The following is a 21,457-nucleotide window of genomic DNA, read 5'->3' as shown; positions in this document are numbered from 1 at the left end:
TTCATCACAATCCATCAGATTGTTTCTGAGATAAAATCCCACATGTCAGAGGTTAAAGTTCAGCAGTTGACGTGTTTCCGTCTGGACCGACGTGGTGATGGTGGACTCCCTGGAGCCAGCGGATCTGAACTCCTCCTCGTGACATCATAAAGTCACAAATACAACCTCAGACGTGACCTGAGTGTCAGTGGATCTGGTACCAAACTAAAAGCTGAACGTTTTGTTGCAGCAGTTCTGAAAGACCCAGTGGATCTTGAGACGATTCACTCACTCAGCCGATCTGAAGCCACGGTGCTGCGTCGTGACTCTGGCAGCCGACGCTTTGCATTAATGGATGATGATGAACAGACATGTGGCCTCATGAATTTCAACAGGAAACAGCTGCAAACGCCACCTCTGCTGTCACGACTCCAGAGCCGCTGCCTGAGACGCTGCATCCAAAACCAACAGAAATCTGACAGCGACGGGGAACCAACCCCGTGACCTGCCTCATGTTCCCTGGTCTCGGTGAAGGAGGAGCTGAACGATGAGGACACGACTGCGACAGGATGAATATTCCAGTGTGAGGCAGGTGGTGACACAGCAGGAGGTTTGTAGAAATCACCTCCTGATCGTTTCAGCTGTTTTCTGTCAGTGTCAGACTTCACTGAGTTCACTGTCCTACAAAAAACTGGGAAAATGTCACATTCACATTTAAGACGCTGTCGACCAGTGAATTTTAAGACTTCAATGATTAATCACTTATTGAATGTTTTGTCAGCTAATCAATGACTCTGTTTAATGCTGTTGGTTTCTTGGTGTCTGACATGTACAGTGGGGGTCAACAGGAGCCAATCCTTTCCCTGGGGCCCCTCAGGAGGTTAATTCAAACACGCTGACTTGTAATGTTGAAGTGACGGGTTGTCCACATACTTTTGGCCAGGTATGGTAGGTGGTGTTTCTCTGACTGAGGTGAAACTAACCGTCATCATGTTTCTTACCTGATGGTTGAGCTCTGCCCCCGTGACCTGTAGTAACCTCCCCGTCTCCTTCCTGTCAGCCTGATGGAGAACAGGCTCTCATCACTCCTCAGTGATAATAACTGGACCTCTTCAAACAATCAATACTGCAGGTCATTAGTCAGGAAATGACCGGGCAGCGCTGCGTCTTCAAGAATCCACTGGTTTATTAATGACCTTCACCTCACATCGACCTCTGCAGCCGACCACCTCCTCTACCTTCACCTGTCAGCTTTGACGGACCAGTGTGTGGGATTTATGGGGACCTGTTGACAGAAATGAAATATTTTCATTAGTGTCTCACCTCAAACTAAGCATCGTGTTTTCATTAGCTCTTCATACCTACGTGAGGAGCAGGTCGTCATCTTCCACAGAGCCGCCATGTTTCCTCAGTTGCCATGAACCAACACCGGCTCCTCAGAGGCCTCTGGTTTTTTCTACCTGAAGGCCAATGAAGTTCCTTCTACATGTTTGGACAGAGCAGTGGGAGGAGGGACGCACTACTAGATGCCACTAACTCATACACACTGTTCCTTTAATTACTAATTACTTTACAAATTAAGATTTCATGAACAAACCGTGAAGAACTTATAAGATGCTCTTTTATAATGACCCGGTGCTGTTTGTCTTGTTCTTGCTTCCTATTGGGCAGATATGAGATTTTAACAAACAGGAGAGAATGAGGACTATTTTCAGCGGTGGATTAATCCACATTTGGTGCTACAGTGAGTATTTGGCAGCAGACGGTGTGTGTGTGTGTGTGGCTCAGAGGAAGAAGAAACACACACAACCTGTTGGTAGGAGATACTCTCTGTTGGTTTGTTTTATTTGTTTAGTTTTGAGACAAGAAGAAAAGTAAAATATCACCAGACTTAAATCCAAACACACTGATTCTGTCTCAGTAAAAGCTTCCACAGCCTGTGACCAGGTATCCTCAGTTTTCCACCGTGTCTCTGCTCAGGCTTTGATGCTGTGTTTGATGTGTCCGATGATTCAGTGACACCTCTGTCCGTCCCGCTGCCGTCCTCACAGGCTGCCGTACACACTCAAACCTTCCCAGTGTTTCTAAGGAGTCCAGGATCTCTCAGGCGTCATGAAGTCTTTAATGGAGCTTCATGGAACAAGTTCAAAAACACCAGAATGTCCTGGTGTGAATGGTTGTAATGTGCACTATTAAGTTCTGTGTAGGTTTGAGGGAACATCTTGAATTAACTCTCAGCCACAGAAAAGCCTTTAGACCGTCAGCCTTGTCCCATCGAACCTGGAACCAGAACCTCAGAACTCAGGAACATCACGTCTCAGCTCTTTGTCCAGATCAATAGAACTGGACGGTGGAACATCAACTCATCATCTGGAGCAGCAGCTGTGTCACTGTTTATTAACTGTATTTGCCACATGGCTGAATAAGAACATGAACCAGTGATTGCACAGAAACTAAATGTGAATCCTGATGTTTCTTAAAGCAAAGCTTTCTGGGACTTGTAGTTGAATTCTATCCTAAACTTGTTATGGATCCAGACTTGAGGCAGAGCTTTTTTTCAGGTCAGTGTCTCATTGTTTGTGCTGATTATCCAACCAAGAGATGTTTACATCCAAAGAAATGATAACTGACATTAATGCCAGAGGAACTCAGTACTTCTTTGTTTTGAAGTGAAGCAGTACACAAGTTGAAACTGTTGTGGTGTCCGGTCCGGTCTGGTCTGGTCACCAACATCAACCCCTGGAAGAGAGCAGAGACTTTTTTTTATCCCACAGGAATCATATTTAGAAATGTATCCCAGAGTTCCAGGTTCTTGGTTCCTGTGGTGGAAGTGGCCCATTTGTGTGTGAGATTGTTACTTCAGGTACGTCTCTGCTGTTCCATTACAACATTCCTGAAAGGTTAATTCTTGAACAGAGTGGCACTCACCAACATCTCTCTGGTTCTGGAAACTTGGCCTCTCACCTGTGCAGGTTCCACCGCTCCAGAGTTTCTGTTGTGTTGAGGTTGGTGTGAAGCTGCAGCAGATGCAGCTCAGTGTTTGAACCATCAGATGTTTGAGCTCTACCTCAGCCGAGCTCCCTCTACGTCCTCTGTCACTCGGAGGGAGGACGTCCGTGCCTCCCCTTCATCCACCGACTTGGCGGCTACAAAGGTGACCAGCCTCAGCGGGAACTTGCCCGCCTTCTTCAGGTGCTTGGTGTTGTTTTGGACACTCACGAAGCAGAGGGTGTTAATGACCCCGTTGCTCATGGCGATGCACTCGATTATATAGAAGGCCACCAGGGAGTTCCTGTCCCTGGAGATGAGAGTGGGGTAAAAGTCCCGCAGCAGAGCGAAGCCATAGTACGGCGCCCAACACAGGACATAGGCGACCAGAACCAGAATCAGCACCACCACCGTCCTCCGACGCCTGTGGAGCCTCTTCCGGATCTGCTCCGTCTGGAAACCTGGAACGTCCTTAAACCACAGCTCCCTGGAGATCTGGATGTAGCAGACGGCCATGACTGTCACGGGGCCCATGAACTCCAGGGCGAAGATGAGGAGGAAGTATGACCGGTAGTAAACCTGCTGGTCCACAGGCCAGATCTGAGCACAGAAGGTCTTGTGGGTGCGACCTTCCACATGTGGGTACGTCGTCTCAGAGGCCATGTAGGCAGAAGGGATGGAGATGAAGATGGGGATGATCCAAACGGTCAGGATCACACAGTACGCCGTCTGGTGCTTCATACGAGGCTTCAGAGGGTAGAGGATGACCATGTACCTGCGGACACAAGAAGCAGCTGGAGTTATCATCGTGAAGTAAATTTAAACTCTGACAGTGGAGCATCCGAACGTTGGTCTCGTCCAACTGTTGTAGAGACACAGAAACAACGTATATTATGAAAACAGAGCAGGCGTCCAGCAGCTTCCCACACATGTTACTGGCTCCAATATATGACAACTGATTATACGACCGTCTGCCTTTGAACGCAGATGACACCGGATGTCAGTGTAACAGCAGAAACATGACATTCTGGTTGGAAAAAAAATCAGGTTGAAATTAAAACCCAATGTTTGCTAATTGACATTGAAAATATAATCAATAAATAATTTATAATGTATTATTATAGATGAAAACATCCAGGAAAAATAGCCCCAGCTGTACCAGCTGCAACATCACAATCAGACACATGAACGCATCAATAATTACAATCCAATCAAATAACATATATTATTTTGAAATGGAACATTCTACATAATGAACACTTGTACTTTTGTATATTATTTTATATTTTCATGCACAATTTTGTACTTTTACCTAAGTAAGGTTCTGAATGCACTTTTACTTCCTGTCAGATTATTTCTACTGTGGTGTTGGTGCTTTAGTCCTTCACCACAGGAAGCAGCAGATTAAGAAAACCAGCAGAAATTTAATATCAATCCATCAAAATGTTGCTGACAAACATTTTGTTCATGAACTAATCAAATGAACTGTAATAAACAACAGTAATAAAAACAGGTTATAATCGAGAAGATGTTCAGCAGCTTAAAGTAGGTTTATTTCTGCTGATAAACGTTGAACACATCATCAGTTTGATCTCAGAGGATGTCAGTCATGCTGCTGTTGAAGGTGATTTAAGGCTGTGTTTCACACAATGATCCAGATTAACAGTTGTGTTGCAAACAGCTGCTGAGAACTGTCATGAGCCCTGTTTGTGTGCGATGTTTGTCAGATGTGATGGATTTTACTGTGATCAGCTGCAAAAGTGTTGCTCTCTTGATCCAGATCTGAGACACAATCAGCCAGATGTTTGGGACTCACAAGGAAACCGGAACCACTTTCACATTCCCCCAACGTACCGAGATCATTCATCTCTCCTCTCTGTGGATGATATTTATACCTGGTGGGGAGGGGCTGTCAGCCGTGATAAATGAAACACGGGGCTGCTGGTCCCAGAATGTGGACTACAGCCAATGATGGATTTCATTCAGAAGCCAAGGCGAAGCCCAGAAGCAGCTTTTATTGCAGCAGAATGTAAATCATCTCCGGTCAGGTTGTCCTCACAGTCCTGAAAACTGCTCTGAGATCTGAGGTCCTGCACAGCCTCACCTGCTTCCATTCAACATCTGCAGGTTCACAGACGACTCAGGACCAAACTGAATGAAACGCTTCAGTTAAAGTTCATTCAGTCTTTACTTCTTCTTATGTTTTTATACTTAATTTGACTAATTTTGACTTCCTGTTCTCCATAGCATCATTTTACTGCAGAAAACAGTTTTCGTAAGATCATTCATTTTATGCCATTTTTGTCATATTTAATCACGGTGTTCGTCAGGGAAGGGCAGTGGATAAACAGCAGAAAAATTCTATCCTGAGTAGAATTTTCCTGCTACAACAAACTATCCCCTACAATTAGCCAAATGGTGGCGTTATTATGTGTCCCATGGCCTATGATCTAATCATACATCAAATCACAGTTAGATCTGTTGAGCAATATTTGATATGTTTTGGAAACCAAGCAACAAAACAACAAACCAAAACCATCATGTCTTTGGTACTAAAACTAAGACTCCATGACGTTGACTCCACTGTGTTTGATAGAGGTACAGGTGAACTCACCTGTCCACGGCGATGGCCAGCAGTGCGTTGGTAGACACATAGAGCGAGACAGTGCGCAGGTAGTTGGTGGAGGCGCAGAGCAGCAGGCCGTGATCCCACGACAGCTGCTTCACCACGTAGTAATCCAGCAGGAAGGGACAGCACACCACCGCCACCAGCACGTCCGACACTGCCAGGTTGGCGATCAGCAGGTTGGTCAGGTTTCTGAGCTGCTTGTAGCGAGCGAGGCTGGCGATGAACAGGCAGTTTCCCACGCCACAGACCAGCATAATGCCCACCAGAACCACGGCAATGATGATGGTGGCCACAAAGAAGGCCCGGCCTTGCGTGGTGTCTGGGATCTCGTCCAGAGGAATCTCATAGTCCAGGCCATCACTTGTCAGGAAGTAGTCTGTTAGCGCCAAGCTGCTGTTGGTCAGATTGCCCATTTTGGATCAGGTCAGCATGCTCAGGTGTAGAGTCTGCAGGGTTTGAGAAAACAAGGTTAACTGGACCGTCAAAACATCCATGAAGTCTTTTAAGTTTTTACCCGCTCCATCAGTGTCATTCATGCAGCCGGTCCCAGTGGATCAGTCCAGTCCTGAATCTCTTTCCCAGTCCGACCGTGGATCCAGTCCTGGTCTGTACTGAGGTGGAGAACCTACGAGCTGCTGAAGTCCAGCTGGACTCAGACCTGGTGTCAGTGAGTTGATGCTACATGATGTTAATGTCTGTTTTCATTAGTGAGGCTACAGTAGCATGCTAACGTTAGCTGACTGCTGTTACCAATAATTTGTTTGGCAACTGTTGCTATTGCTAGCTAGCTTACTGCAGAAGCTAGCATGGGCTAATGGTTGTAGCTGGATTGTTTGGTTTTTTTTGTCTCTTGTGTCGACAGGGAAACTTTATTCAGTTGTGTTTTTGTTGTGTGTTTAGTGGCTTCGTGACAACTTGCTGAGAGAGATCATTAACAGAACCTGTGACACTCAGACTCTTAAACAAACTGACAGTTCAGTCACTGACAAGCTCATTCAGGCCTCACTGACTGAATTCTGACAATAACAGCAACAACAGTCTAAATGTGCTGAAAAAGAAAATTAACACAAATGAAACATGAACCACAGAGTTTTTGTGCTTCAGACGCTGGAGTCTGATTTTCAGCTGTCGTCCATGTTCATCTTGTTAAAAATGTAAGTGGCATAAAACATAACAGCACTGACAGGGAGACAAAATCACAGTCCACCTCCAGGTGGATCCTGACCACCAGGTGGGGTCCACAGCTGTGGACCGGTGTATCACTGGCCTCTCACACACACACAGACAGTAGATTTAGTGTTCGGCAGCTCTTTTGCTCATCAGTGTGACTTCAGAAATGCTGGACTGGAGTTTTTAGATGCTTCATTTTCATGGTTTTGCTGATGGAGTTTCTAGGTTACAGTGTTGATGTAGGGGACTTGTGAGATTCGTCCACAGGTTGGGGAATGTTGCGTCTCAGCTCTGACGTCTGAAAACCTTCAGAGCAGAGACACTTTTACTGCTGCACACTGTGTCACGTCGGCCACATCAGAGTGGGTCAGCTGACTTCTACTCAATGAGCATTGTCCCAATAAGAAAAGAAAACAGTGCATCACGGAGCATTAATTCAGCCTGAGAGGAGAGTTCAGGGTTTAAATTCAGCTTTTAGCACAAAAGGTCAATGAATCATCTCTCACACAGCTACTGGACGTGTTCGTTCAGTTACTACTCCCACTGTAAATCAGATTCTATTAGATTAAAACATGAACTGAATTAATCTGGGAAAAAAATCAAAAGATGAAGATGATTTATGGATGATAAAAAAATGTAAATTCTCATGTGGATTTCTTAATGAAGGCATCGTAATTTAATCTTAATTAAAATTATTATAATGTAAAATCTGAAAAGCAGAGACAGTCAAGAGGAAGAAGAAAATTTAAAAAATGAAGGATAAAGAATGATTACAAATCTAAACTTGTCCTCTAACTGTGGCAGATTTACAGATGTTGTAAATTTAATATCACCTCACAATCACTGAAGTCATTTTTGACTCTGTTTTGCGTTACTATGATATATTTCAAGGCATTCATAAATTTTCATGGCTTTAATTGGCTTCCATACACCTGTTGAGTTAAACTATGAATTAATGTATATATGATGCAGTTTAATATGCAGATTGTGCAATAACTTGTATATATTATGTATCATGGTCAAATATAAATAATAATATTATGAATATTATTAAATATAGACATAAACAGTTTGTATATATTTTACTCATATGTGGTTAAAAACTTGATACTTTGCCATAAAATTAATTGATTGATTTTAGTCATTTAATATTAACACATTTTGATTTTGATGATAATACAGATAAAACTGCTCTTTGTCTCCATCTGATGGTTAAAAACTGCCACTGTCCCAGTTTTATCACAGATTTATTTTATTCTAATATTTATGTTACTACACATTTATTATATATCACATATTTTAGAGCTGCAACAGTAGTCAATGAATTGATTGGTGCATTGAAAGAAAATACATTTTTCAATCTGAAATGACTTGAATCAGAGTTACAGTAGCCTGATAATATTATTGATTCTGTCCGGGACTGCAGACCACAGGTTGAGAACCAGAAAGAGATGAAATGATCTGCTGCAGAGACAGAGATTTCAGTTAAGACACACAGACACACACACACACACACAGACACACACACACACACACACACACACAGTACAGTGAAGGATAAAGTGACAGATATTTCTACAGGACGCACATGTTGAACCATGTACAGGTTTTCTACACACACACTGTTTCTAACAAATAATATTTAGATTAAACATAAAAACCAACATTTTAATTTCATGTGAGAAACGTGTGAATGATTCTCCAGATGAGCTGAGATGATCTCATTCAAGAGAGACAACGTTTCACAGTCTCACTAACAGTCTCACTAACAACAGTCACATTAACAACAGTCACATTAACAACAGTCTCACTAACAACAGTCTCATTAACAACAGTCACATTAACAACAGTCTCATTAACAACAGTCACATTAACAACAGTCTCACTAACTACAGTCACATTAACAACAGTCACATTAACAACAGTCTCATTAACAACAGTCTCACTAACAACAGTCACATTAACAACAGTCTCATTAACAACAGTCACATTAACAACAGTCACATTAACAACAGTCTCATTAACAACAGTCACATTAACAACAGTCACTGAGGTGAAATAAAGGAAATGATCTGAACAGACCTGAAGCTGCTTCTCTGCGCGCTCTGCTGCACTGAATGAAGAGAGGACGACGAAGCGCGTTCACGACGCACAGCGACCGACACACACACACACACACACACACACACACACACACACACACAGACCGACACACACACACACACACACACACACACACACACACACAGACCGACACACACACACACACACACACACACACACACACACACACCTCTTCACTTTATTCTGTTTTTGATTTAATTTAGTTTTGTTCATCAGCCTCAACGATGACGTCAAAGTGAAACATTTATTGATTAAAAGCTGATCAGTCATCAGGGGGCGGGCCCGCTCGGCCCAAAGAAGCAAAACAACAGAACCAGTGTTCAATTCTACAGATGGACTTTTTACTGAGCAGCATTTTAACAACTCATTGAATTACATTTTGATCAGGAACTGCGACAGGTCACTACGGAAGCCCTGAAAGGGAAGTGATTTATATATGTACATATATATACATATATATATTATATATGTATATATATATTTATATAGAAGTTAATACGTTTTTGTTTTTTTCCATCTGTATAATTAAGAGATCCATGTTGTTTTGTTTTGTTTTGTTTTGTTTTGTTTTGTTTTGTTTTGTTTTGTCAGAGAAGAAAGAAAAAATAACGTAGAAAAATGAAAATACATTTTTATCCTTTGCCTCTCAGGTTATTTTGTTATTTTCACAGATGAAAAATCCAGAAACTTCCAGAATGATGCAACAAAAATGCAGCTTTTTTGTTTTGTTGTGTTCCTGAAATGTTGTTGTGTTTCGTGTTATTGTGCTTTGTGATTGGTCCAGTAATGTTGTTGAATTTTCTACTACTAAACCACAGCAGCAGAGCGGTCACAGTGAATCCAGACTGACCCCAGACCAGTCCAGACTCTGCTGGTTTAGTCTCTTGGATCCGCCTCAGACAGGACGGAGGTCTCGGGGATGAGCTCAGCTTTTACTGAACCTTCAGCTTCACCTGGTCTCACATTCAGAGGAGTAATGAACATGTTTTTTTCACACACTCAGTCAGAGCAGACTCGGTCTCTACAGCCGTCCTCACAGATCTGGACTTCTGAGGCAGTGAGACCAGGATCCACCAGGGGAGACTTCCAGGGGTGGTGTGGTCAGAGCAGGAGGGGGGAGTTGTGAACATAACCTGCAGCCAACACAAGCTAATATCACACAAACAATGATCAGCTCTCCTCTTTTTATTCAACGCCCCCATTAAACCTTTGTGTTGGTGTTTTTACGCCGCACACACCTGGTTTTTGTGTGGACGCATCATTTAAGCATCTGACTCCAGGTCTGTTTACTCCGACTCCAGTCAGCTTCAGGTTCACACTGTTTCAGACACACTGTGAACGTCTGAACAGCAACAACACAACGGTTTGTGTCTTATTGGTTGAAAGAGATTGTGTTGATTTGTTATTGTGACTGTAAGTGAAGATCTGATCATATTGAAGACGCATTGATACATGAATGCAGATGATTCCACAGGTTGACTGACTCTGTGTGTGTTGATACCTGAGTCCTGTTTTTCAGCTGATTATTTCATTTTGTGTCACACAGTCACTGAAATATGGAGGTGAAGCGTTACCCCCACCCACCACTTTACCCCCCCTCCTCTCAGCTGGCATTGTACCAGAGGCAGCTCATAAACACAAGACGTGTGTGTGTGTGTGTGTGTGTGTGTGCGTTACACAAAGAAGTAGTTTGTTCTTCCTGCTTCACAAAGACGAGAAAATCTAAACACAAACTCATGAATTTTTCTCTGTCGTGTCACAATCACCTGAATCACGAGCAGAACACAACCTGCTGACAGAGACGCACTTCCTGCCTGAGGGGAGGAAACAAACAGGAACAAACAGTGTTTCACACAATATTTTTATTTACTGCTTTCATTATCGACCAATGACGACAGCACAAATAAAGAGGGAGACATGACAGCTCCACAAAGGTGAAGCCAAAACATCTCCATCGCCCCCTGGTGGCCGGCTGCAGTGCAGCTCATAAACCCCGCCCCCTCCATGTTGTCATACATGACGTGGGCCAAACTAAAACAATCAAAGTACAGATGAAATAAGTTTTTCCCAGAGACGCTTTCTGTCATTTCAGGTTGTTCTCATCACTGATGTTTGTTCCTCTGATGAGTTTGGTTCAATAAGTGATTTGATTCTATAAAAAGGGGGTGTGGCATCATGACTGACTTGCTGTATGGTCGGGCAGGTGTGTGGGCGGGACTTCGATTCCCCCACCTTCTTTGTTGCACACAAGTTCATACAAAAACACACACAGACCATAAAACAATAAAAGAAAACACAATATCAAACAATAATTCACATGTTACAAAGCCAGTGTGTGTTATATGCAGCATATATTATATATTCATATTATATTCAATAGTTTTAAGGTGTTGATACCTTTTTGTTTTAGTCATCAGATAAATTGGTGATATAACATTTAGATTCATGAATAAAGTTTTGTTCTTGACCAAAAATAATAAAGAGTTGTATCATATACAACATGTTGTTTTCAATCTTCAAAGATATAATGTTACATCAAACACAACTATTTCAAAGTCTGTGTGTTAAACAGACGTGTAAACAGATCCACATAATGTGTGATGGGCTCATTAGTCACAATGACAGGTGGATGAAATGTGATGTTTGTGAAGCAGGACACATGTACATGTAATAAAAGGCTGATAATGAAGTGTGAACCAACCACCACAATAATCAGAGTCTGTGGAGGTGAAAAGAAGAAAACAGAAGAAACTGAGAACAATTCTTTGACTGAGTAAAGATAAATCAAGTCATAAAATCAAAAACTAAAACTGAGTTAGTTTATCAGTTTACTCAGTTTGATTGACAGGACAGATGATCAGAGGGGCGGAGTTTTTACCTCCATCATTATTACAGGGACAGAAGAATGGGTGGAGTTTCTCAGTGAAGGAGCAGCCAGTAAAGGAGTAGATGAGAGCTGCAGCACCTACGTCATAAAAGGAGACCAGACCCTCCTCATAATCCACAAACACCCCCACGTTCTCAGGACCAGACTTCAGAGAGAGACGGACTGGAGGGCCAGCAAGAGCTTTGTACTCATTTCCTTTTCTCAAACATAATGTCCAGTAACCACATTTAGGGCTGAGTGGGATTTCTCCCTTCCTGTTGATCGACTCTCTGGTCACTCCTAAAGTCCACTCAGTCTTTCCTTTCACCTGAACCTCAAAGTAAAATCTGCCTGAAGAGAAACTCTGCTTTCCTAAGACATTGACATAACGTGTAAATCTCTCTGGGTTGTCTGGAAGATTCTTCTTCACATCACCACAGTGAACTTGTTTTCCATCATCAGACAGGATGAGATTAGGATGTGCTGTATCAGGATCAAGAGTCACATCCACTGCATACTGCTGGACCCTCTTCAGCTCAGCCTCAATCAGCTTCTTCTTCTCTTTACTGAGCGTCTCCTCCAGCTGAGCCACAGCTCTCACCACAGTCCCCTCATAGGATGGACGGACTCTGACCTGTGTCCAGTCCTTGGTGGGTGGAGCAGCTTTCAGGGATGGGAAGCTTTGGAGGAGGTGGAGGTGGTCTTCAGAGAGTGAGAGCTGCTCCACCTCAGTGCTTCTCTTCATCAGCTCAGAGATTTCCTGTTCCAGCTCCGTGATGAAGTGTTCAGCCTGTTTCTCTGTGGTTTTCTGTTTCTCTTCGATCTCCTTTATGAGCTGCTCCAGGCCTCTGTCAACAGACTCCTTCAGAGCAGTGAAGACCTGAACACCTTCTGCTTTCTCTCTGTCTGCATCATCTTTATTGATCTTGACTGAGTCTCTGATCTCCTGAATCTTCAGTCGTCTCTTCTGGATCATTTGCTGAATTTCAGCCTCTGTCTTCTCCAGCTCTGCCTTCTTTCCTTCATATTCTTCTTTCAGAGGAACAAACTCATGTGTCTTGTGGTCTAAAACAGAGCAGATTATGCAGACAAATGTCTGGTCGGTCTTACAGAACAGCTCCAGAGGTTTATCGTGGTCCCGACACATCCTGTCTTCCAGGTTCTCCACAGGGTGGATCAGCTGATGTCTTTTCAGACTTGACACTGTCAGATGAGGCTCCAGGTGAGTCTGACAGTAGGAGGTCAGACACACCAGGCAGGACTTCAGGGCCTTCAGTTTGGTTCCAGTGCAGACGTCACAGGGAACTTCTACTGGTTTGGAAACTTGTTGCTCTGAGCTGCTGCTGCTGGTTTTCTGTTGAGCTTCATGTCTGAACTGAGCAACCACCTCAGAGATGAAGGTGTTGACTCGCAGATCAGGTCTTGTGGTAAAAACCTCTTTGCACATGGGACACCTGTACGGAACATTAACGTTCCAGTGTTGATTGATGCAGTTTTTACAGAAGTTGTGTCCACATGGTGTGGAGACTGGATCAGTGAACACCTCCAGACAGATGGAGCACAGAAACTGATCTTCAGACCTCAGGTTGGTGGCAGCAGACATGTCTACACACTGAGAGCGAAAGAAAAGAAACAGATTCCATTTAAAATAATGTTTTAATTATTTGTTTAAAAAGAAAGATTGATGACTTTTCCAATAAGTATGAGCTGTGATATTAGTCATTTTGAGTTGGGGGGTGGGGCCACTTGTACCAAGTTGAGTTATGAGTAACTGTGACCATTTAATCTGTGATAGAAAGCTGAAATGGTCAGTGACACGACTTATTGCAGGTAAATACATCCTTCACCTTGATGATGTGTTGGATGTGTGAGACAACTCACTGTGAACTGATCTACTGACAGTTGATCACTGAAAATTCTCCACAACTTGTTGTGTAAGTTTATTTATAGCAGAGCTAATAAAGCTCCACTTACTTAGTGACAAACATCATGTATTTCCTCTTGCTGCTTCACAATAAAAGCCTTCCCTCAGGTTCACAGGTGTAAAGCTTTTCTTGTGAAACAGCTAGAGGAAATAGAAGTGATCAGTACTAAAACCAGGAAATGAGTGAAACTCAACTTGAAGCTCAGAGCTTCAGTAACGAGTCAGAAGAGTCCTGAGAACTGACCCAGAGGCTGTTTAAAGTGGACTATAGAGGGTCTGTGGACAAACAGCCACAGTTATATTGTGACCATTTCACCAGAGTCAGTATGAAATGAAGAGAGAGAAACTTCCACCTGAGGAGAGATGAAGCTTTGTGTTAGTGCTGCTCGTTAAAACAGTCACTATGATCAGCTGTACTCACCAGTGTTTGGTAGAGACTCTGCTGTGTTGTTGACAAAGACCTGATGGACTCAGTTTAATCTTCTGTTGGACAGAAATAGACTCGTCTCCACTGCAGCTCAGTTGTTGCTCTGACAGACTTTACTTTCTGTTCTGCACAGTCACCTTGAAGCTCTCCAGTCTTTCCAGTTCTTCTCCTCCTCTTCCTGCAGCTCTTTGTCTCTGGTTTTATTGTGAAATCAAAGGGTTTTCTCTGATTAACATGGATCAAAGGTGGAGCTACACCTCACAGGTGGGAGGAGTAAGTGTGTGAATGACTGTTAATGTTCAGATCAGACTTTATTTCCTCAGGGTAAAGAAAAACTGAGAACTATTGTCATGAATTTAATAAGAATAAAAGAACTGAACATTTCAGAGCTGACATTTAAAAAGCTGCTGAATATACATACATACATACATATTACATACATTATATAGATAAAAGTACCTTAGAATCTAATATGTAAATACGGTATATAATTTATTATCAAAGTCATTTATTTCTGCTCTCCTCAGTGTTTTACTGGGACCTGGCTCATGAACATCTGACTGTGTTTCTCAGACTTTGTGTGAGATGATGACATGAATGTAGAGGTCCTGGTGGATGGTTCACACTGATCTGATCCTCCAGTGAAAAGACCAGTTGGTTTAATCTCTGTCGTCTGATACAATCCTCCTTCCCTTGGTGCTGAATTAAAGCTGTTCTCCATCACTGTGAGGATCTCCACCAGTAAACATCCTCCTCCCTCCTCTCATGTCCCATAAACCCCTGCTGTCGTCTGTCTGGTAATTAACAGTTCACCAAGTGCTGAGGTGCTGATGTCGGGCCTGGTTCAGCTGCCTGCTGATCAATAACTCTCCTCTGGTCACACAGACGAGCTGAAAACAAAACTGATGTCGCTGCCAGTCGAGGTGGTGGAATGTGGCGTTCACTGCCAGCAGCAAGATGGACGACGTCACGCTGTCGGAATGACACAAATCTATGAGAGCGGGAGAGAAATATGACTGATACTGATCTCAAACTGCAGGCTGAAGTCTACAACATGTTGTACAGCTTATTACATAATTTATAAATCAGTGTAGTCGCCTGTAATATGAAGAAAGAGGAGGAAACCTGCAGCAAGTGCAGAAAGTGACCTGAGTTAAAGCTCCACAGTCTAAAGGTAGATGTCCATGTGTTTGTGATTATAAAGCAGGTCTAGGTTCTATATTAATACTGTGAAAGTATCAAAGCCTCAGTCCACAGAGAAATGCACACAGCCTGTATTCAGAAACTGAGCCTTAAAACCAGCTGTCAGGACTTCTGGAACTTTGTGATGTCACAACAAAGCAGTCACCACTCTCAGCCACGCCCCAAGCCCCGCCCACCTGGACCCACCATCCAACCTTGCAGGATTTGGTTTCTCTGAGTGTTTACCTGAAATCTGCTATATTTTTATTAGATCACTCAGAAAATAGTCAGCCAATCAGAAGAGAGGCTCAGATCCTCTCTTCTGATTGGCTGACTGACCTGTTGTTACTAGAGCTCCAGAGAGAAGCCTGAGAGAGGAGATGTAAAACTACACTGAGGTGGTTTTTGGTTCTTAAAACCACAGATATATCTTCAGATGGAGATCAACACTTCAAATACTTGCAGTACTTGTACAATTTTGAGGTACTTGTACTTCACAGGAATATCTCAGTTTTCTGCTGTTTCAGACTCATGTCATATGTCTGAGTTAACAGCTCCACCAAACACTGATTTTCGATATGTGGCTTCATGGGCAGATTTCCTCCTATTTGCTACAGTGAGCAGCTGCTTCAGGAAAAGACTGAAGCTTTTTAAAGAAATGAAACTTTATTTGTGAGGTGTGTTTGAGGTGTCATCAGTAAGAACCACAGAGGGAAAGTTTTGAGGGATGGATCGACACACTGTTGGTTTGGATTTGACAGAAATATAGATCATTGCCAGTCTTCAAATACTCTTCTTACAACATCATCTTAATATTAACATCAAGTTTGTTTTCAGTCTGTGTAAAAACTGACGATGAGAAAAACTCATCTGGGACAGAGATTATGTAAAAAGTCTTTTATTTTTTATTTTACAAAATAATAAGATGTAGGCCAGAGATTTTTCTCTCGACCCTCATAGACGACCACAAGGAATTCATCCAAAAAAAAAAAAAAAAAACCTTCTCTGTAGGATTTACAAAAATCTGGAAACACAACGGAAATCCAGGACACCCCCACCCCCCACTCAGAGTCTCTGTCAGTGGTCAGACCTGGGGACTACTTCTTGGCGTAGGTGATCTTCATGGCGCAGGTCGCTGTGATTCTGAAGCCCTGCAGTGCGTCTTTAGCCACGCCCGCCTGAGTGTCGCTTTCAAACTCCACGAAGGCAATGTCGTGTTTCCCCGGGACGAGCCGCACCTCTTTGAAACCAGGAAACCTGCCGAGGACAAAAAACACACAGCGTCATTTACACAGCAGCTCACTGTGAAGACCTGACTCTATTGCAGCAACCCTGAACGCAGCACAGACAGCGAACGCACCACAGACAGCGAACGCAGCACAGACAGCGAACGCAGCACAGACAGTGAACACAACACTCACTGGTTGAACAGCATGGACAGCATCATCTCATTGGTCTCCTCTGGCAGGTTACTGAGGAACAGGATGTAGTTTGGTGGGTTGTCTGGAACCTGAGAAAACAGATCCTGGTCAGTTGAGTTCTACACAGACTAAACACATTAACTGCATATTTGAGTTGTTTCAGAAAAAACAGCAGGGAAATGTCTTGGAATTGAAAAATCTTTTCTGATTCTCCGTAATCTTTTAATATCACATAAATAATACATCAGTTAAGAGGGACGTGACAAAAAATGTTAGACCTTTATTTTGAAATACTCGTATTGGCCACGAGAGGCAATTAAGTTTTTTATAGTGATTTTGTAATGCTCACTTTGTCAGTAATTTGAAAAGTGCCTCTCAGGGCTTCCGTAGTCAAGACTTCAATCATAATGGAAAGAAAGAAATAGCAGTGGAAACAAAGTGAAGTTCAGCTCTTTCTGATTCTCTCAGCTGACCTTCAGCTGTGGCGTAATACAGTGAGCTGTGGGTCGCTTGTGTGTAGGAATACGGTAGATCAGCAGTTGAGAAAATGTAGTACCAGAGGAAAGTGCTGTTCTGATGAAGCTCTGAAAATATTCTGAATGAAGCGAACATTTGAACAGATATCAGATAGTTTCTGTGGGCATCTTCTAAAGGTGTCTAAAACATGTTTTTCCAGCTGACCCTGAACGCAGCAGCTCATCCCTCTGCTGCTGTACCAGTCCTCCCTGCTGCCTCTCCTAACTAACAGCGCCCTTTGACCCCACATCAAATAACCACAACTATCACTTTAAAGGAATGAACCAGGGAGAAAATCAACCTGTCCTCAGTCTTACCTGTACTGCAGGAGAGAGCACAGGAGCCGCTGAACCCTGAAAACACAGAGAACATGTTGATGTCATTCTGACAGAATGATGTGTTTTTACTACAAGGTTCACTGAGAACACAGGACCAGACCAGACCAGACCAGTTCAGTTCAGTTCAGTTCAGTTCAGTTCAGTTCAGTTCAGTCTGATAACAGAGCAGATGACAGACCTACATGTTCCGACTCATTGTATAAAACTGGTTTTCCTCATGATTGACTCTGCTGACAGTCTCACTTCCTGGAGCATCATCACCTCCACCAACCAACCTCCTGTTGGAAACCCTGACCCTGTGTCTACAGGTGAGGGAGGTCGACTGTTTCACATCTAAACGCTCCACCTCCATCAGGTGACTGGTCCCGACCAGACCGACGCCCACACACTGCCTCCCTCCTCTGCTTCAGCTCACTCACACAGTTACATTCAACAAAAATGACACAAGTCATGAGAAATAGAGACGTTTTTGTAAATTTACCTCCAGTCTTTGTCTTGCGTCCCTGTTTTTGTTTTTTTATTATAGCCATCATTCTTACTGTTGAGTGACAGTAACTTCATCAGTAATCAGCTGAGGAGGAAGCAGTGTTGTCTCGTCTGCCGGAGCTGGTGGAGTTTTACAACCCTGACGTTAATGGTGCAGTAGCTGTGATAGAGTGTTAGTGTTCTGTAGTGGGGCCGGAGCTTTAAAGGTTTTGCTGCTCTGAAATGAACTGTGTGACTCTTTAACTATGAAGACTAGGATTTCACATCATGAATCTGTGTCGATCATAAACTGATGTTCATCATCACTTTCAAATGGTTCTGGATTAATATTTGTTCAGTTGTGTGGTAATATTCTTCAGAGTTTTTACCATATTGGTTGTTATCAATTGTTGATATATTGAACTTGTGATCAGGCAGCTTCTTATCTGCACATCCAGCTGTCACAGAGCGACATGATTCAAGTGTTGTGATGTTTGCATCTCTCTCTTTTAGCTCCATGTTTGGTCTCCACCAGCTCCTCTTCAGCTGCTAAATGCTCCACTACGTTCACCAGCTGCCCTCTGACTGAGTCTGTTTGCTGTTAGAGGGCATCTGGAAACACTGAGACTGAACCAGGCAGGAAAATGTGCCACAAAACCAAAACTAGGAGCTGAAACAGGCTAAAACGCTCAGTACAACTATGCGTTTGTCACTGTTACAAACACATTTTCTATCAGAGTCGTTTAGACAATTTCAATAATTACAAATATATTGAGAAATGGAGCCTGATGTTTTTATTTGCAGTAAATAAAAATGTCTCTGGTGGATCATTTGTAGAATTGCTCTGATTCTAAGGTGAGTTTCTGCAGAGGGAGGGGCTGCGATATAAGAACTGTATTTTATGTTTCAAGTGTTTTAAATTTTATGTAAAATGTTGCATATGACAGGAAACATTGACCTAATTCAACTGAAATATGATCAACATATTGTTGCTGAATATGAAAATTGTAAAACATAGAAAACCACTGTGCTACAATGAAAACGATGACGTCATCACTGTTCAGCTTTTATAAACTCACCACTGCAGGTTTCTTTGTGAGGTTCGCTGCCGGCTCCTGAGCTTTCTTCTTCTTCTCCTTCTTCTTCTCCTTGTCACCGTAGGTGCCCTTCACCTTGGCGATGACCTCGGAGTCGGTCTTTGCGTACTGTATCCTCTGGAAACAACAGGACAGGAGTCAGTTAAAGCCTGGCCTCACTCTGAGAGCAGAGAGAAGCCAACGATGCTGAAGTGTTTCTATTTCACACAGATATTTGCAGCTGCCTTGTGATGTTTCATGAGGGTGAGGATTAATGTCAACAACACGACAGAGCTGTGGCGTCAGGTCAGAACAGCACACGGCTAAAGGTGAAACTAAAACGTCCAGCTGATGGTTGTGAGCACAGTGTGGTTCTCTTCAGCCTACCATGGGCTTGTTGTAGAAGGGGAAGCCTTGCAGCTGCCTCAGTGCGTTGGTGGCGGCGGCGAGCTCTTTAAAGACGACGAAGGCCTGCCCCCTCATCCTCATGGTCTTCATGGCCACGATGTCGATGATCTGACCGAACTGAGAGAAGAGCGCGTAGAGCGAGCGCTTCAGCTCTGCAGGAGGACGACAAACAGACAGAGGTCGACACAAACCGTCAGGAGGCTGAGACACCGTGTCTGACGGAGGCAATACAACCACTGAGGCCACTCAGTGAGAAACGGTAATGATCCTTCCACAGGTTCACCTACGGAAACCTTGTTACGATTTTTACTTCCTCTAGATAGTCAAGTTTGATCGTCTTCTCGGCGCTACAACTACACAATGACAAGTACACTTCAGACATGACAGTGATGTAGCTCTAGTAGAGCTGCAACTGATCATTATCTTTCATTGTTCATTAATCTGCCAATGATTTTTTTTCAAGTAAATTATTAGATTATATTTTTTTGGGCAATGAACAGTCCTAAAAAAAACACCCAAATATTCAGTTTGCAATTATAAATAAAACAAACAGAAAATCCTTACAATAGAGATGGTTTGACAGTTTGGCTTTAAAAGTGATTGATCAATTATTAAATAGCTGATCACATATATTGACACCTATATATATGTCAGCCAAAAGTTATGAGAAAAGTCACAGGCATATTTGAGGTCATTTAGACACAGAGCAATGGTTTATTTTTTAAGTCTGTTTCCTCCAAAACAAAGTCAGGAGGAAATGTGACACTGCATCGTCAGATGAAGGTGATTTCATTTACAAGTGACAGGCAGACAAGTGAAAGTTTATTATGTGCTGTAAAATGTTCCACTCAATTCATACAGACGATTTTAGGAAAATTCATGAACCTACATAGATAAATACCAGAACAGTATCAAACCAAAAAATAAATTATAAATTTCTCCATTTTGGTTTCTGATTTCCTTCTCACAGGTTAACTCAGATTTACAGAGCAGATGTGTTTGCTGCAGCAGACACAAAACACCACATTCAGTTTCAGCTGGTTGAAAATGGCTTATGCTCATTTTAAACTCATGAAGTGATTTTTAAAGCAATTACCAGTTCAATCAGTAGCTGTATTGCTGTTACCACATCTCTATTTGTTCACCATCAAATAATTTGACATCATTATAGACAGATAAATTCACCCTCCAGGCCTGAGAAGGTGAATAAATGCACACTCACCTTCTTTCTTGACTTTGTCATTGATGTTGTTGATGTAAATTGTGTGGTTAGGTCTGATATCCATGGTGGAGACTGAGGAAACAACAACAGAGCACATTTAACCTCTACATGTTAAAGTTCACTTTAGGTCTAACTGTAAATATCAGTATTAAACTTTCAATCACTGCAGTAACAACACAAAACATGCTGCTAACTGAAGGTATGATGAAAAATATTAACTAAATTAACTGATGTTTCAGATCACGAACTTATTAGCCTCCACTTTTCCCTGTCCCATGTTAGACAGAGCAGACATGCTGCCTTTACCCTCCTGACACCAACAGTTTTATAAGTAAAAGTTACGTTTGTTCATCAGCTTAGCGGCTCACTTGAAGCTAATGCTAGCTTGCGTTAGCTTTGCGTTCGATGTTTTCATTCATAACGTTAGCTTAGCGGTAGTTAGCTTTAGTTAGCTAAGCGGTGTCGGTGCTTCGGTGGTGTTGGAAAGAATCTATATATATATCTATTATACGTGTGACTATCACCTGTCGGGCTCCGGAGCCGAGCTGCAGGTCGATGATTATAAGAAAAATGTGAATAGACATAAAACTCACCTCCTCTCCGCTCACACCGCTCATGTACAACAGGAAACACGGCGTCGCGCTGCTTTGACGCCGCCCGTCCTCTCCCGCCACCGGCAGGTCAGGAGGGGAACTGCAACGCACGCATTTTAATAAACAGTC

General features: G+C 42.8%; 3 protein-coding genes across 5 annotated transcripts; all 3 read right to left on the bottom strand.

Moving 5' to 3' along the window:
* Nucleotides 1-1,798: 1,798 nt before the first annotated feature.
* Nucleotides 1,799-9,214, bottom strand: prokr1a (prokineticin receptor 1a). The gene is made up of 3 exons (XM_071505570.1): nucleotides 8,849-9,214; nucleotides 5,582-6,042; nucleotides 1,799-3,742 (listed from the first exon to the last, which is right to left on the bottom strand). Exons 2-3 carry the CDS (start codon nucleotides 6,007-6,009, stop codon nucleotides 3,043-3,045), a joined length of 1,128 nt encoding a protein of 375 aa, XP_071361671.1. The 5' UTR covers nucleotides 6,010-6,042; nucleotides 8,849-9,214; the 3' UTR covers nucleotides 1,799-3,042.
* A 215-nt stretch (nucleotides 9,215-9,429) lies between these two features.
* On the bottom strand, nucleotides 9,430-15,130 carry LOC139637063 (E3 ubiquitin-protein ligase TRIM39-like). 2 transcript variants are annotated; one of them, XM_071505562.1, is made up of 2 exons: nucleotides 14,102-15,130; nucleotides 9,430-13,368 (listed from the first exon to the last, which is right to left on the bottom strand). In XM_071505562.1, the coding sequence occupies exon 2, from the start codon at nucleotides 13,357-13,359 to the stop codon at nucleotides 11,719-11,721; it is 1,641 nt and encodes a 546-aa protein (XP_071361663.1). In that variant the 5' UTR covers nucleotides 13,360-13,368; nucleotides 14,102-15,130; the 3' UTR covers nucleotides 9,430-11,718. The 2 variants fall into 2 exon arrangements, with proteins under 2 accessions (XP_071361663.1, XP_071361664.1); XM_071505563.1 differs by having other exon boundaries at nucleotides 9,430-13,361.
* Nucleotides 15,131-16,171: 1,041 nt separating this feature from the next.
* Nucleotides 16,172-21,434, bottom strand: snrpb2 (small nuclear ribonucleoprotein polypeptide B2). 2 transcript variants are annotated; one of them, XM_071505571.1, is made up of 7 exons: nucleotides 21,329-21,434; nucleotides 20,736-20,807; nucleotides 19,493-19,665; nucleotides 19,109-19,243; nucleotides 17,544-17,579; nucleotides 16,711-16,799; nucleotides 16,172-16,546 (listed from the first exon to the last, which is right to left on the bottom strand). In XM_071505571.1, exons 2-7 carry the CDS (start codon nucleotides 20,797-20,799, stop codon nucleotides 16,387-16,389), a joined length of 657 nt encoding a protein of 218 aa, XP_071361672.1. In that variant the 5' UTR covers nucleotides 20,800-20,807; nucleotides 21,329-21,434; the 3' UTR covers nucleotides 16,172-16,386. The 2 variants fall into 2 exon arrangements, with proteins under 2 accessions (XP_071361672.1, XP_071361673.1); XM_071505572.1 differs by having other exon boundaries at nucleotides 21,260-21,336.
* Nucleotides 21,435-21,457: the final 23 nt, after the last annotated feature.

The sequence above is a fragment of the Trachinotus anak genome, unplaced genomic scaffold (assembly GCF_046630095.1).
Source record: "Trachinotus anak isolate AG129_WGS33_773 ecotype Australia unplaced genomic scaffold, CSIRO_AGI_Tana_v1 ptg000019l, whole genome shotgun sequence".
NCBI lineage: Eukaryota > Metazoa > Chordata > Actinopteri > Carangiformes > Carangidae > Trachinotus > Trachinotus anak.
This window is presented reverse-complemented; position numbering and strand designations above follow the sequence as displayed.